The sequence below is a fragment of the Sturnus vulgaris genome, chromosome 22 (assembly GCF_052056855.1).
Source record: "Sturnus vulgaris isolate bStuVul1 chromosome 22, bStuVul1.hap1, whole genome shotgun sequence".
Taxonomy (NCBI): Eukaryota; Metazoa; Chordata; class Aves; order Passeriformes; family Sturnidae; genus Sturnus; species Sturnus vulgaris.
The window spans coordinates 1,390,102-1,407,119 of record NC_142264.1 but is presented as its reverse complement, the minus strand read 5'-3'; the positions used below and the strand labels follow the sequence as shown (position 1 = coordinate 1,407,119).

The following is a 17,018-nucleotide window of genomic DNA, read 5'->3' as shown; positions in this document are numbered from 1 at the left end:
GTAGCCAGCTGGGGTTGATAACTGATGACAGAACAAGATGACTCTTGTGATTTCATCTCAGAATTCTAGGCAGCACATATGCACTTCTGTGGGTTTGTAACACAGATATTTTTGTTTTTTAACCAAGGTGTGAACTGTGATACTGAAATAGATGAATGTGCTTCAGACCCTTGCCAGAATGGGGCTCTGTGCAATGATCATGTTGGGTTCTACACCTGCACCTGTGTACCAGGTTATCAAGGAGCCCAGTGTGAGGTGGACATCAATGAATGTGAGAGCCAGCCATGCCAGAGCAATGGGACATGTCATGACCTCATTAACAGGTGAGAAACCAGTGGTGGGGGGCAATTAAACACCAGGACTGATCTGAAGGGCTACTCAGTGCAGGCTGTGAAAATCAAAGTACAAAGCTGTGGGGGGAATTGGAGTTAGTGTTTTGTACATTGAGTGGCAGTAAGAATGATTTGTGGGAATAAGGGAGAATCCCCCAGCAGCAGAACTCCAGGGGTGCTTAAAGGAAGGGAGGAACAAACAAGAAAAGTGGTTTGCAGAGCATGAACAGCACAGGCAGCTGCTGAGAACATCTGTGTGTCTGAATTTACCTTTCCACGGGTAAGGTTGAGCCCTGACAGCTGAGCTCTTTGCCTGTTCCTCACCCAGGGCTTTGCTGCCCAAGGCAGAGCTGATGCCCTGCTGTGTTTGGTGCCCACAGCTACCGTTGTGACTGCAGTGACACTGGCTTCGAGGGGACCCACTGTGAGCTGGACATCCTGGAGTGTGCCTCTGACCCCTGCCACAACAATGCCACGTGCCTGGAGGGAATCAAGGGCTACAGCTGTGCCTGCTGGCCAGGTGGGCTGGGGGCTCTCTGTGGTTTTGGGCACATGGCCATGGACAGCATGTGCTTGATTGCTGTGTGAAAGTAGAGAATTCATGACCATACTGCATGGCCCTATGTGAGTTTTCATTGTCTGGAGCAGTGAGGCTGCACTGCTGCCCTTTACAGGTCATCCCAAAATGTAACTGACCTGCAAAAATCACCCTGATTGATTCTCAATCATAAGGTTTTCGTTATTTTCTGCCATTTTCCATTATGAGCTCCTCTATCATGAGGTGATGCTTTCCTGCAAATTGACGATTTGGGCTCCTGTATTTGACATAGTGGAGAAAGTAAAGGGCCTGGGGACTCCCTGCTAGATGAGCTGCAGATTTGAGGGTGTTATTCCCTCCTTTGAGTCAGCCACAGCATTTAGGAGCTGAGCTGCAGTGAATTGTGCAGGATGCTGACAGCAGTGTCTCACTGCAGGTTACACCGGGCAGGACTGTGAGGAGGATGTGGATGAGTGTGTGACAGAGCCCTGTCACAACGGGGGCCTGTGCCTGGAGCGCTCCAACCCAGCCCACTACGGGACACAGCCCCACTTCCCCAGCAACTTCAGCTACAGCCAAGCAGCCGGGTTCCTGTGCCAGTGCCAGCCAGGCTTCACAGGTGAGCTGACAGCAGGTGCCCATCCTGTCTGCGCTGGTGCTGCTGCTATTGGAGGAGGTGGGAATGCAGCAGTGCTATCTCTGCAACAGAAATCTCTTCAGGACAGCTACTTCAGAGGGGCTGGCAGCCTGATGTGTCAGGAATGTGCTTCTGCTCCCATTGCAGACAGCTCAATGTCGTTCCCTGTGCAAGCCTGTCTCCAGGCTGAGGCAACAGCCTGTGCACTTCCCCGTGCTGCCATCAATGGCCTCTGGCTATGCAGGTGCCAGGGTGTTGTCCCTTTGTCAGTCTCTCATGCATATGGCAGGATTCATCCCTAGGGAGATCTCTGAAATTCCTCATCAGAGGAAGCTAATTCCCTGGAGTCACAGATTACTATTCTAGGTGTTTCCTTGGTGAGACTACTCTCGTGGCAGCAACTGTAAAATCAGAGTGGGATTAGGGACAAGAGGAGTTTCTTGGTATGGAGCTCTTGGAGCTAGAAGCTCTGTGGATGTTCCACTGAAATATCACCCTTTCCATGGATTGGAGATATGCTGGGTTTAACAGCTTCGGATATTCCCTAGTGGGAAGATATAAACAGTAATACTGTATTATTTTATGAGAGAAATACGAGTAGTCCACTATTGCACAGATGGGAATGGTTCAGAAGTTCTGATCTTGCCAGTGTTTGACACTGGAAAATAATTTCATACTTCATTTGCCCCCGTTGTTTGTGTGCCAGTGCCTGCAGAGACATGCTAGACTTCAAGGAATTCTTTTGCATTTTTAGGTGAAAGAAAAGAAATACAAAACTTATGACTGCAGTTGTCATTTTTGTTTCACTGTTGCACAAGTGCACTTCAGTTGTGTGTTTGTGTTTTCTCTTTCCAGGGGACACCTGCTTTACCAACATTGATGAGTGTGAGTCACAGCCCTGCCAGAACGGAGGGCTCTGCCAGGACCTGGTCAATGGCTTCCTCTGTCACTGCCTGCCTGGTTATTCAGGTAACCTGGGAAAGGGGTGGCTGCAATCACATCCTTCTGCCTGGCTAATGCTGAGCTGCTGCACTGCTGCCTGGCTGCAGGATTCCAGGATGAGAGGGCAAGACTGAGCTGGACTGGGAGTGTGCAGCAGGATGTCTGCAGTTCAGGGCTCAAATGCCACAGGAAAGCTGTGTGAGTGTGGGCAAGTAAGGTGATAGGCCATGAACTAAATCTGGAGACATAAGATCAACTGCATAGAGTCTACAGAGAGCATCTGTATCCTGGAGTGAAATGTTACCTGGGAGAACTGTGAGGGTTTATATGAGGGTTATGCATCTAGGAAATATATAGAAAACCAGCCTTTAAATAAAAGAAGGGATGTTTAACGTTGTAGTTGTCACAGATTGTACTGGCTGTAACAGACTGGCTCACCAGCAGGTAAGCATCTGTAAAACATCTCCATTCACTAACACCCTGGGATGATAAGAGCCAGCCAGTTTTGGCTGAAAGCAGTGATCTGCTATGTTAGGAGGTCAAAAGGTCTTTGTGACATGAGCAAAGGAAGCCTGCTCTGTTTACAAGGGAATGAGGAGTCTGGATTCTTCCCCAAATGCCCTGCCTGACCCTAAGGGTTCAGTTTGCTGCAGAATCTGGGAGATGGTGAATGTCAGCCCTGTTGGGAAGGTCTTCTGCTAACTGGTACTAAACCTCATCTTTCTTTAAAACATTCGTTCTCAGTCTTCATCTTTAAATTGGGCCTGTGTTGGGTAATTTAACACCAGAGTAGTTTGTAACTACTCCCAGCACGATCCTGGATTTCTGGATTTGAGATGAGGGTAACTTCTCCGTAGTGTTACCAGGCTGCCATCTCGTGGGAAAAAGAAACATTTGAAGCCAGAAGAAAACCCTGTCCCTTAACTTGCAGTAGCAGGTAACAACATTCCAGAGACTCTCTCAGGCCTGTATGGCATGGGAAAATTTTCTGTTTTCCTTCTGTGGTTGCAGTGGTTGAGCTGTGTTGGTTTAATTCTGCCCAGCTCCTTCCTGGGAAGTCCTATTACTTTCATTCCCTGTATGTAAAAACAGCTTCTAGTTAACACCTTGTGTAACTGGGGTGAATTATTTGTGGGGTTTTCTGGCCTATCTTATTTGTTAATTTAGGCCAAATCAAGAAAAATTTGCTTTTGTAGATGAGGCCTTTGAAAATCAGCTTTTATCTAAGCTCGTTATCGCTGCTTTCTCGGGCAGTTACAATGCTGTGCTCTGAACTGAGATCTTGTCCAAAGAGATGGTTTAAAGTTTATCCTTCTTGTCAGAATTCCCACTCTCATCTGTGCCCTGTTCTCTTTTCCTCCTGCAGAGCCCCAGCACCCTCACAGAGCTCAGAATTTCATTGTGCTTTGCCAAGCTGCAGATCTGTTTAATCCTCTCCAATTCTTAACGTGCTCATGGGCAGAAAAGCTGACAGAAACATGGACTGATGGGCAAAGGAGTGCTAGAGTTCATTCTGTTGCATCAAATCTGGGTTCATTAGTACTTGAAGGGGATTAGAAGCAGGTTGCTCTTCTGGATATTACTTTTGGTAAAGGACTTTGTCTCAGCTGAGGTAGTTCTGACACATGAACACAGCAAAGGGCTGGGAGCAGCCTGTGAGAGCAGTGAGTGCGTGTGGAGGAGTGAAGCTGACACGGAAATAATAGCAATTAATCTCCCCTCCTTTGTCAATTAATCCCAGTACAGTCATGCTGGGTAAACAGCTTATTACTTCATATTAGGATCACAGAACAACTTTGTGAAGCTTCCCATAATGTTTCTCTTCAAAACACATTTCTGTGGCAGCTTAGATCTGCCATGAACTTGGGTTTAAGCTGCCTCCACTGATTAAAGTGAACTTGCTACTCTGATGAAGAATGCTTTCTTGGGGCGGCAGGGGTTCCTTCTGTGTGTTTGCTTCTTCAGTCTGAGGAATTTGGGGAGTGTTGAGATAACAATGCAAGCCAGGAGAAATTCTTTCTTTGCAAATTAACTGCCTCAGTGCTGTCTCAGTGTCATGCAGCTAGATGAACCTTCTCTCTGAAATGTGGTTGTTGCAAAAGTGGTGCCTGAAGAGTCTGTTCAGCACATGGTTTGTGCTTTAGCAGAGGATATAGGTACCTGAGAGGATACAAGAACTATGAATCAAAAGATTGCATGGGCACTAAATGAAGTGTGAAGGAGAGGGAATCTTGCATGCTTTTGGGAATTGTCAACTGTGGTTAAGAGACAAAGCATATTAGGAAAAGTCTGTCTTTTAGGGGGAAAAGAAATCTAACAAAAGGAAATCTTAATTTAACTATTTTTCAGAAATGGTTTCAGTCCATTAGGTATTTATTAGGCAGTTAGGTTAGGTTAGGCCAGGATAAGAAAAAGACAGGTACCTCCATTTGATATGGACACTGGTTTTTAACCTGCAGAAATGTTATCCCTGAAGTTTGGATCATTCATTCTTTAGAAGCTTTTTAAACGGAGTGCTGACACTGGGGCTGAAGCTGTGCTCAGGCAGAGGAGGCCGTGTCCTGCAGCAGGGCTGTGGCACTGGGCAGCCCCGATGAGGGGGCTGAGCACGGCACTGCCAGCACAGACATCCAGCCCGGGGCACGGGCACCTTGTGATCATGGGAACATTCTGAGCTTGTCTGCACGTGGCTGAGGAACACTTCTACTTTCATGAGGAATCAGAAGGTGATGTGGTGTGAATGTGTCCCAGTATAATTGGAGGGCTTATTGACCATCTCACTTTGTTCAGCCATAATGTCTTTGTCTCCTTAAAGAAGTGGAAACCTGTGCAGCAGCTATAAATGGTTACTCTGTGAGGGTACCAGCCCAGATCAAATGGGCTTGAATTCCTGGGTCATGGGTCAGGAAATAAATGGGAGATGCTTCTTCCTTCTAACCACCTTTGGATAGATTTAATTTTTTTGTGCAGGTATTTCTTAAGTCAGATTTGTTTTAGAGATAGAGCCTCTAGAGCAAGGGCAGCTAAAAGGTTAAGATAGTAAAGAGATTAGAGGCCTGTTCCACCTTCAACCAAATCCCTTTTGGTAAATATAGCTGAAGGGAGCTGGGCAGCATTGGTGAGGCTCCCCCCCTTCCCTTCTTCTCCACGTTTCTTCTCCCTGCTGGATCACAGCTCCATGTTAATCAGACCTTTTGACTTCCCTGTCATCTGATCAGAAGGCTCCGAGTGCTGCAGTCCAGAGCCTGCTTGTGCCTGGTGCCAGGTGAGAGCAGAATCTGTGCTGGGTGCATTGGGGTGTGATGGATTTCCAGGCAGTAGTGTCCAGGTAGACTCTGTGTGTGTATGTGGAAATAAATGTGTGGGTGCATAAACCAAAATAGACATCTTTTTGAAGACAGTGACTGTTCTGCAGTCTTCACAGTTGTTACACTTTGTGGCAGTAGTGGCTGAATGTGCACAACTGCCTGTTTGTTTTCTGCTGAACAGTAACAGAAGGGTCAGAATAGCTAACAGAGATAATGTTCCAAATCTGTGCTAGAAAAGGTCTGTGTGTGCATAGGTCTGTGGCTATCTGAGAAGTTTTGACTCCAAACAAACACTCACCATATCCATCCCACTTCTAGTATCTGTAAAAGTGACTGGCATGTTTGGATTGAGTAAAATTATGAAAGTGCAATAGCTAGAGGAGTTGCTGGAATGCTTTTTTTAATATCTTAGTGATACTGATAATGGAGATTCCAGACACTGACATGTGGGAGGTTTTGTTTGCTTGGACCTGACATTGATACAAATAGAGACTCCAAGTTTGGGGAAAACTCCCACATAACATTTCTTCACAGAAATAAGAAACTTCTCTGGGTCCTTACAACACAAAAATACAACTCTGCCTCCAGAAATTTTATGATATGAAAGTAACTGTATTAAAAAAAACCAAACAATAACAAACCCCAGAAATGTAGAGGAAAAATTAGCAACAGCTAATTTAATAAGGTGGCTAATAAGGAAAGAGAGTTTTGATCGTGCACTGCCATGTCTGAACCTGTACATTCAGCATAATGCAGGAAATTTCCTTCCATCCAGTGTGACTTCAGAAAGAGAAACAGATCATGGTCATTAAAACCTGAGACTTTTCTCAGTGAATTCAGCAGAGTGGGGATGTCTGTCCTCACAGTTCCCTGGAACAGGCCACAGAGAGGAGGAAAATTGCCTGATGGGCCCTGATTTCCTCAGTAGTGAATGTGCAGCAGGACCCAGGTTCACTGCATTTGGAACTGCCCTTGTTCCTATGCTTTACATATTGCACAATGGTGGAAATGCAGCTTTTGGGCTTAGCCTATAAAAAGAACATTTTGGCCTTGTTAATGGAATTTGGCAGGTTCACCTGGAACACAGCAAGGGCAGGAGATTCTCTTGGCTCAGCCGTGCTGGGCTGAGCTGTGGGCACGGCGGGCACGGCGGGAGGCACGGAGCAGGACTATGCTGGGAGCTGGGAGCTCACATTCCTGGTGTCAGCACGGACAGGGGCCAGCTGGGAGGGTCAGAGCCGGCCTGGATTAGACCTGGCTCAGGGCAGGGCTCTGCTCCCGCCGCTCTTTCGCTCCAATCCCTTCCCGTGTGACGGGCGCCTGCACCACTGCCCTGGCAGCCCGGCCTTTTTTGTCATCCCTCCCCCCACTTCACCCCCATTTTTTTTCCCCCTTTAATGTCACCAATGTCCACAAGGAATCGGCCATGAAATCTGTGCTGATTGGCGTGATCCTGAAGGGAATTTTTCTGCTAGCAGGTAATGAGATGTGTGCAGTGTGTCCTGCCTGTGTGCGTGCCTGCCCAGGGCAGGGGGCTGGGTGTGTGACGAGTGGTGGCTGGAGGCATGAGGAGGAACCAGAATTGATTAGAAAGGAAGAATGTTTTTATTTTGAAGAGACATAAAGTAAGTTTTGGAAAGTGTAGGGCGAGGAACTTCCTTGTTGCACGGGTCTGGCTGACAGCTCCACAGTCCCTGTGCTGCAGTGTCAGAGCCGGGGGTTCCGGGCACCGGGGCCGTGCCCAGCTGAGCTCAGGAGACACGCAGGTGCCTCCCGGTTACTTCTGGGAAACGTTCCTTTTGCTTTTTACTGATGTTTTTGCAGTTTTCATTTTTCCTTTGTTGATCGAAAGGTGCCTTGTGCAGAAGTAGCTTTTGTGGCTGTAAGTCAGGACAAACCCCGTGGTGGTCAGTGCCTTCCCCAGCTCCTCCCGCTCCCTGCCCCAGCAGCAGCAGCAGCAGCGCGGTGGGAGAGCGGCAGAGCAGGGGTTGCCATGGAAATGGCAGTAATTGTGCAAATATAATTGTGTCGGGGTCCGTTTGTTGCGGCTAATTCTCTGCCTACCCCCTCTCCCTCCCCTCCTTTTTCCTTTTGATAATCATAATACAATCCCTAATTAGGATGCAGCAGGGAAAGGTCGTTAGGAATTCAGCTGCCTGACGGAGAGGGCAAGGCGGTGCTGGCCGGGCAGCCCTGCTGAACTCCCGTGTTTCAAGGAACAGACCTTATCCTTCAAGGGTTTTTGATATCTGACAGCTAAATTAGAATATTTCACTTCATTTGCGCTTATTCTTTTAACATTTTATGTATCTGTTGAAGGATATGATTCTTACACTGTATACAATGAATCTTTGCTTATTAACAGCAGCCAGTAAATCATTGCCTCCATTCAGGCAGTGGTGAGCTGTGTGGATTTGATCACACTTGCATCTACAAAACAGGACAGCGGTGGCACTCTGAACGTGGTGAAGGATTTGTATTTGAATATTTGAATATGCTGCAGGCTATGAAAGCCCAGCCACTTGTGAGTGTTTCTGACCCAGCTCCTGTGGGTTGGTGGCCTGGGACTGCTACCTCAGACACGGCTGAATTAAGGGAATGTTGAAAATCCTTGACTCCAGATAGCAGCCTTTTAGATACCACTTGTCTGATTTCAGATAACAAGTTCCACTGCTTTGCTATTGTTAGTCTTTAACTAGATAAGGAACTCATTAAACGTTTGAAAGTCTCCTAATGGTGTAATGAATCAGATTGGTTGCTTTTACTATTGATGGCTCAAATAAAAGTAAACATTCCAGCTATGAAATTTAGAGGGAACAGAGGAGACTACTACTTGTTTACAAGGAGAATAACTCGGTTTTGTTACTTGTTTTTGTCGAACAGAGTCATGTCTCCCAATTTATTTTTTTTTAAATAAACCTGAAAAGGGATGCCTATGTTGCTCTTATAAAAAACAATGCTGAAAAACTTCTTAATATCTACTTCCCAGTGGGTCTGCAAAGGCACAACTGTCCACGTCTTGGAGAAGATTGGCATAATGGATATCCAGGAAATGAGCTGTAGTGATGTAGCTCCACATAAGTGCCTAGTAAATCTTCCCGGAAAATAACTGTCATTAGCCAGATTTTTAGAACTCTTGTGCAACCTCCTTTTCACCCATTTCAAACAAATAATCTAAGAAATCAAACCAGCAGCATCCCATGGGAAAGCCTGGTGTTTAATCAGCCACCAGCCTGGGGCTGTGCACCCACCCTGGGGACTCCTGTCCCACCTGTGGTCTGCAGGCAGGAACAGCCCAGGCAGGTGCTCCTGAGCTGAGAGCTGCTCAGGCTGGGAATGTGGAATGGGAAGATGGGCCTCTCACTGCCTCCCAGCCTTCTCAGAAATGCAAAAATTCACGGCATCTCTCCTTTTGTTATCCAAACCAATGTTATCTTCCCCTCATTGCCTTGGTAAATATCAGCAACCCTGATCTGAAACAGCAGCATCTCAAGGATTTGTGACTGTACCAAATCTGTCCTTCCTTATTCAACAGCCTTCCCCCTTAAATCTGACTGTAGACTTGCCTCTGCAGCTCGGAGAACCCTCCAAGAAAACCCACTCCACACAGTTATACTGCTCTCCTGCTTTTTCCCAGTTGTGCCTGAAGTCGTCCCATCTTCTCCCAAACTGGGATTCTCCAGGCATGTCCCTTATTTATTCCAACACATTTCCTTCATAGCTTGGTGCTACAATCTTATTTCTGTCCCTGCTGTTCCCTTGCTGAGCAAGCCCAGCAGTAAGAGGAGAAGGGCTGTGCTGAGGTGCTGAAGGTGCTGCTGCAAACAGAACACCTCTGGCACATCTGGAAAAGTGCAGAATGAGAACCTTGCATTTCTCTGTCAGTGCTTCCCAGAGCTCTGTCCCTACACTGGCACAATTGGACAGTTTGGAGCTGGAAGCTTGTGCTCATCTCTCTGCAGAGCTCAGGGGACAAACCATCACTGCAAATATTCAAGAACCTGTATCTTTGCTAAGTTTTTATTTTTTATCACACATCAAGTCCAGCTCCAATGCTCCCAATGCCCCATCTCCCCTCATCTCTCTGCCCCAGGCAGCTCTCTAATCTCTTTGACATGCACATTCTGTCTAGTGGCTTTTCTTTACAAATGTCCTTTGTGTTTTGATTCCCCTCCTTTGTGTGTGAATTCCTTCCTTTTCTTCCTGCTGCCCTCGTTGTGCTTGCTGGCTGGATCGGGTGTAATGCTATTAGATTGGGATAATCCATGCTTGGTTTATCTGTGGGACTGTCTCTGAAGATTAGTGAAAACCAATGTTATAGGCTAGATAAAGTGAACTGGTTCAGGGCTCTTCTGTCAGTCTGGGGATGCTCAGGAAAATGACAGCAGATTTTCATTAGCCAGATTTGGTAATTTACTTGAGCCCCATTGGGATCCATGTGCTGCCAGGAGACAGAACTGCAGTGCAGGACCTCACCCAGTTCTTTTCTGCAGGACTGGGCAAAACTGAAATCAGCTTAGTGCCAGCATGGCAGAGTGCCTGTGGAGCATGTTGTGTTTGTTGTTTGGTAATGAATTGGGGTTTGAGTTTTACAACTGGTGTGTTATTTTGGAATTTGAATTTTTTTTTTAACTGAGGCTTTCCAGTAACTTCCCATTTTACTGCTGTCTACAACACTGGTGCCTGGACCATGCTCCAGTTAAATCTATAGACCTACTTGGCCTTTCAACATACCAAATCTATTAAGAAAAAAGCATAAATTCCTTGTCTGTGCTGTTTTGGTCCTTCCATACCTTCTGCACGTTGGCTGCCTATGGGGTTTGAGCTTGGGGCAGGACAGCAGTTGGTGGGAGGATTTGGGCTGACAGGCCAAAGCTCTATAAATAGCACCTGGGAGGACACAGAAGTTTGGTTTTCTTGCTCTTGCATCATCAGCAGGATGCTCTGAGTGAGTGTGGGGCTCCTTGCTGGCAGCTGCTCCCTGAAGAGATCTAGGGAGGGCAGTGCCTGGCAGGCTCTGGGAGGGAGTCCCAGGCCCACGGTGAGATCCCATCTCTAAATCTCTTCTGCAGGTGTGGAATGTGCTGTTAACATCAATGAATGTGAGGAGGGTCCCTGCAAGAACGGAGCTGTCTGTGAGGATGGCATTGCTGACTATTCCTGCCACTGTGCCCCTGGCCAGGATGGCATTACGTGGGGAGGGAAGAACTGCTCTGTCCAGCTCACTGGGTGCCAGACGCACGACTGCCAAAACGAGGCCTTGTGCATCCCAACCTACCAAGCTGAGAGCCACGGCCACCTGTGCCAGTGCCAGCCTGGCTTCTATGATGCCACGTGCTCGACACCAACAACGTTTTCCTTTGCTTCCAGAGGGCTCCTCTTCATTGAGCTGCCCAAGAGCAGTGAGGGCGGGAGGGGCGCAGGAGGAGCCAGCGTGTCCCTCCGCTTCCGAACCACTTTGCCCAGCGCTGTCCTTTTCTACCGAGGCCATGGAGCTGAGTACTTGTTCCTGGAGCTCTTGGATGGCATCCTGCACGCACAGCTGAAGAGGGAGGGTGTTGGGTACCCGCTGCTCCTGGAGGGGCTGAGAGTGGACGATGGCCAGTGGCACAAGGTGGAAGTTGTTGTGCACAGCACGGTGCAGCTGAAGCTCTGGCATGGCTCTTGTGAGGCCGGGGTCTGCCTGCAGAGCTCTCCTGTCCCACCGGGCACTGCTTTGATCCCACAAACCTTCCTGCATCTGTATATTGGAGGTGTAGATGATCCAATGGCCAACAACACACGGAGCCAGCAAGGCTTTGTGGGCTGCCTGGAAGACCTGCAGGTGGATGCTGAGGCCGTGCTGCCGGCGGATCTGCCGCTGGCGGAGTCGCCCGTGGCGAGGCCGGGCTGTGAGCGCACGGAGTGGTGCCTCTCCCAGCCCTGCCTGCACGGAGGGCTCTGCGTGGACCTTTGGGCCTCCTTCACGTGTGACTGTCCCAGGCCCTATGGAGGCCCAGCTTGCTCGTATGGTAAGTGCCATGGGATTGACACCTGCCAGCTCCACAGGTACTGGAGAAGCTTGGATGTTAGCTCAGGAAACAGGACTTTCTGTTTGACCGGGGGGAAAAATAAAGCAAGAATAAAATTCTCATTGATCCCTTTCCTGTTGTTTGCTCCTGCAGGAATGACTGTCAGTTTTGTGATGCAGGTTGTTCCTGGTAGAGCCAGAGGCTCTGCCTTTACCTTTGTAACAGATCTGTGTGAATGCATGGGAGCTGGGAAGTTGTTTTACTGTGAAAAGTTGATCTTAAGCTGCTGAGTTGAGGATGAATAGGAAGGTATTGCTTTATAGATATAGAGCATTAAAGGAAGCTCTGACAATTTTCAGTTTAAATAATATATTTTTGCATTTTTTACTCCTTCAAGACTTATATTAGTACTGGGTTTTTTTTCAACTCTTCTGAGCCTTAAATATGGCATGTACTGCTGTTACCAAATTTACAAATTTTAAAAGCAACTCTGTTTCTCAAAAGACCTTGAGTAAATCTGCTGGATTGGCAAGGGCTCTGCTAGACCTGTATTTCACTCTCATGCTACTTGGGTACTTGAATTTGTGCCCTCCAGAGGAAGTAAGGACACATTCACCCACTTCTTAGTGTCACAGACCTGTGGGGAGGAGCATCGTTAGCCTGGCACACATGGAAAATGTTGAGAAAAAACATTCCCCATTCCTAAGGAGCTGTGTCCCTGTGCCAGCTGCATTCCCTTTATCTCTGAGCTGAAGTCTTTTCTTTTCTCTTCCAGAGCACCCAGCAGCAACATTTGGCCTAGAGAATTCCACCAGCTTTGCCTCTTTTACCCTTTCTGACAGCCTTGGTGCAGACTTCAACCTCTCCTTTTTCCTGCGGAGCCGGAAGCCCGATGGTTTGTTAGTGCAGGTGTGCAATGGGACAGGCCCCTGCCTCACCCTGTACCTGAGGGACAGCCAGCTGAGCATAGAGACCTCACCTACGGACACCCTGACCTTTCCAGGGAATGTGGCTGATGGGAGAAGACATTTGGTAGCCCTGTCTTTCCAGGGAGGCTCTGTTGGGGCTCTGCAGTCAGACACATTTGTGGAGCTGGGGCAGCTGCCAGCACAAGCCCTGGGAGCTGGCTCTGAGATGTTCATTGGGGGACACCCAGACCCCGCCAGTGCTGAGCTCTGGGGGGGCCATTTCAAGGGCTGCCTGCAGGACATCCAACTCAACAGCCAGCAGATAGAGTTTTTCCAGGTGGAGAACAACAGTTTGCCAGGGGAACTCAATAGGACTCAAATTGGAAATCTTGTGAATGGCTGCATGTCTGATGACACCTGCAAGGTATGTGCTGTGTCTTGTTTGTCTCTGTGTGTGCAGGGGTTTATTGTAGTTCTGTTATTACACAAAAGTCTGACTCTTGCTGATACCAGAAAGAGGAGAAGTTTTTTTGATGTATTGAAGAACAAATGGTTCTTTGTGGTTTCACCTCACTCAATATGCTAAATATGATTTAAACACTGAGTTTTCTCCCCTGTAGTTTCTGGGGCTTTGCCTTTTGTGCTGCCATTTCCACTTTGCTGAGCCCACATAGGTTCCAGCCTGCCCTGCCTAACCTTGCCAGCCCCTCCCTTCATCCTGTTCCAATTCCACAACAACCTCTTCCCCAGGAATCTGCCCCTTCAACAACAGAAGCTGAAGGAGCTGTCTTCATGTGCCCTTGAATCAGAGCCTGGCTCTCCTCTGTGCCATATCTGGTGATGGGGAGGCCATACCTCCCAGTCTTGCTCTTCTTGCTTATGATGCTCTGAATTATTGTTCCACCTGTGGTGTCAGGGGTGTCCTTCTGGTGACAGAACTTTGTGAGCTTCTTGGGAGCATCACAGTTTGTTTCATCTGTTCCTCACCTGTGCTTTCATGCCTTGTTCTTTGCCACATTGCCGGAGCTGGTCAGTGCCATGCACGGGAAGAGCAGGGACTCAGGAATTTCTTGTACAGAGCCTGTTGTGCTTCCCTCTTGAGTCACTGTTCCATTTCCCTCCTCTCTTGATTCAAATGCTGCTTGTGTTCATCTTCATCATCACAGTTCTACCAAACTCTCTTAAAGCTCAAGATGAATTACTCTGCTCCTAAATTCCCGTGTTTTGTTTTTCAGTCTGAGCCATGTCAGAATGGTGGCAGATGCATTGTCACTTGGAATGATTTCCATTGCAGCTGTCCAGCAAATTTCACTGGGAAATTTTGTGAAGAGAAAATCTGGTGTGAAAGTGACCCATGTCCTGAAGCCACCACCTGTGTGGACGTTGTGGCAGGATATGTGTGTAAGTTCTGTCCTCTTGCTTGTGTGTTGGTAAAATCCCCCCTTTCCCTGTGTATAATCAGTATTCCCAGTTTGTGCTCTTGGAAGCAATACAAACGCTGCAAGAAGGACACAGAGTGGTGCCCAGGTACACACTGCTGCAGGCAGCACAGGATCTGTGGGCTCGCCCTGGGTGTGACAGAGCACAGCTGAGGAGTAAAAATTGCTGCCCAAGAGCTGGATATTATTACAGGAGGTGCAGTTGTAAACAGGAAGAGCTTTAAGGCTGCCAGCAGCTCGCCTGTAATCCTGCTCACACTAAGCTTAGGGGTTCTTAGGGAGAGAACCTGCCAGGGGTGTGCCACTGGTCTGGCTCAAACAGGGCACCAACTGTCTTTGAAATCCCTCGTGTTCTCCTCCTTAATTTATAGGTCTGGCAAATGCAACATTTAATAGTTATGGTGCCATGGAATTTACCACCAACACATCAGTGACCAGAACTCTGAGCAGCCTCCACCTGGACTTCAGAACTAGAGATGAAGATGCTGTTTTGCTTCGGGCTGTGGAAGAGGTGGATTCCCTCCAGGTAGCCATTAAGAATTCCTCCCTGCTTGTCGACATCAGGAGTGGGAACAGCATCGAGGGTGTCAGCTTCCTGAGCCCGCAGCCCGTCACGGACGGGGCGTGGCACAGCGTGTCCGTGTCCATGGAGGAGCCGGCCGCGCTCTCTTCCCGCTGGCTGCTGCGCTTGGACGGGGTGAACGCGACTCCGCAGGGCAACGCCGGCAGCCTGGACTTCCTCAAGAACGACGCCTTGGTCGTTCTGGCCGAGAATTTCACCGGCTGCCTGGGCCGGGTGCAGATCGGGGGCATCTTCCTGCCCTTCGCGGCCCACGGGCCGTACCCGCAGCCCGAGCAGTTCCAGCGGGCCGGCCCGGGCAGTGCCCGGCTCGGCTGCTCCGGGGCCGACGTGTGCGCCTCCAGCCCCTGCCTCAACGGCGGCACCTGCGAGGACGAGTTCAACTCCTTCCGCTGCGGCTGCAGCGCGGGCTGGGCGGGCCAGCGCTGCGAGGCCAACATCGACGACTGCCAGCCCAGCCCCTGTGTGCACGGGGACTGCGTGGATGCCGTGGCTGACTTCCAGTGCGAGTGCTTCCGGGGCTTCATCGGCAAGAGGTGCGACATCAACGTGGACGACTGCGTGCGGCACCAGTGCCTGAACGGAGCCACGTGCGTGGATGGAGTTTATGGATACTCCTGCAAGTGCCCCCCGCAGTACTCCGGGCCTCGCTGCGAGTAAGTGCCGGGGCTGCTTTGATACAGGGGCAGGGGAGCCTCCAGATAAACTGGACTTTCACTTTGGGACCCTTTGGGAACATTTTTCATTGCAGGCATCTCCTAGGTAAAGAACCTAAATTCTGCTTGGAAGGTGCTGTCCAGGTCCAAACCCTCACTGACAGGGGCTCAGCCTTGTACAGGATAAGGATCCTTCCTTTTAATGTGGGTTATCCCTGTGCTACATTGCAGAGCTCTGTGAAGGGCACATACTCTGGCCTATTGTCATTTCCCTCTAGCAGTCCCCAAGAAGTCTCTCTTCTCTGTGACTTGATTCCCTTCTGCTATATTCCTGTGCTGATTTAAAACAAAACATCTTGTGCCAGTTCAAATGGAACATGGAGTTAAATACTGACATGGCTGTGTTTCAGTTATCTGATCTATCCAGGATGTTCCTGCTGCATTCTGGTGCAGTTACCTGGTACTGGCATTATCCTTCCTGGGGCCTGGCTGTACTGTTCCAGCTCTGTCCTGTCCTTGCCTGCATTTTCATTAGCAAGAACAGGCCTGTCTGAGAAAAGTCCGAGTACTGGTAGAGCTCCTGTCTGTTGCCCAGTCATCCAAGGAGTACTCTGATGTTACGGATGATTTCTGAGATTATTCCCCTTTTCACTTGTGTCAGACTCCTTCCTAGAAATACCAATGACTGTGTTTATAAGCCTTGCCAGCCCCATTCCCTCTGAGCCCCAGAACACTCTGCCCTTGCCCAAAACCTGAGTGTTCTAAAGGCTGTCCCTTGCTCTCCCCAGGTGGCCGTTCCCCCCTCAGCAGTGTGGCAAGAACTTCACCTGTCTGAACGGTGGCAGGTGCATCACTGAGAGCTGGGGAGCCAACTGCTCCTGCAGGCCTGGCTTCACTGGAAGGAAGTAAGTGCTGCTTTGGGATCCAGTGCTCCAGTCCTGACCTCAGTGGGTGGCAGAGCAGGGCCACTGCTTCCCCCTCCTCCATGTCCTTGTGCCAGTCAAACAGCTGCTCCTAATGGGAGCACGAGCTGGTGCTTGGAGCAGAGGGAGGCTTCAGATCATCCAGCTGCCAAACACCAGTTTTTGCAGCAAGAACTGCTTCCAAGATTTTTCAAGCACACTGCCTGTGCTGGAGACCTGTGCTGGCCTCAGTCCCATAGAAACCACAAGAGGAGGGTTGGTGTGAACAGGGGAGAATTTCATGTTGTTTGACTCCAGAAAAAGCACCTGGAGAAGCTGCAATGGGCACTTTTCAAACAAAAGAGGCTTTTCTAGACTGGGTGATCTCGTGTTCTATGGCACAAGAATATATATGACAATTCTAATACACTCTTCCTTTCCAGCTGTCAAATCAACATAAACGAGTGTGACCCGAACCCGTGCCAGAACGGGGGCACGTGCCAGGACTCTGAGAACAGATACGAGTGCGTGTGCAGCGCCAGCTACACCGGCGAGCGCTGCGACATCAACGTAAGCACCGCCCGCGGGCTCTGCCTGTCCCTCTGCTGTCACCAGGGGGCTCCGGGCTCTGCTGGGGCTCTTCTGCTCCTGTCCTGTCTAAAGCACTGCTGGGGAATCTTGAATGTTTTTTTTTCCTCTGCAGTGCTGCTGCTTATTGGTCTCCAGCATATAAACAACTGCAGTAAATGCTCCTCAGTATCTGCA

General features: G+C 49.0%; 1 protein-coding gene across 2 annotated transcripts in view; it reads left to right on the top strand.

The window, feature by feature from the left end:
* Nucleotides 1-17,018, top strand: part of CRB2 (crumbs cell polarity complex component 2) — a 33,822-nt gene that overhangs the window by 11,663 nt on the left and 5,141 nt on the right. For both annotated transcript variants that reach the window (XM_088177647.1, XM_014879992.2), the window contains exons 3-12: nt 128-323; nt 713-852; nt 1,307-1,489; nt 2,363-2,476; nt 10,830-11,768; nt 12,544-13,100; nt 13,912-14,077; nt 14,487-15,351; nt 16,140-16,256; nt 16,697-16,823. In XM_088177647.1, the coding sequence (XP_088033773.1) occupies nt 128-323; nt 713-852; nt 1,307-1,489; nt 2,363-2,476; nt 10,830-11,768; nt 12,544-13,100; nt 13,912-14,077; nt 14,487-15,351; nt 16,140-16,256; nt 16,697-16,823 (3,404 nt within the window). The remainder of the gene's footprint in view (nt 1-127; nt 324-712; nt 853-1,306; nt 1,490-2,362; nt 2,477-10,829; nt 11,769-12,543; nt 13,101-13,911; nt 14,078-14,486; nt 15,352-16,139; nt 16,257-16,696; nt 16,824-17,018) is intronic.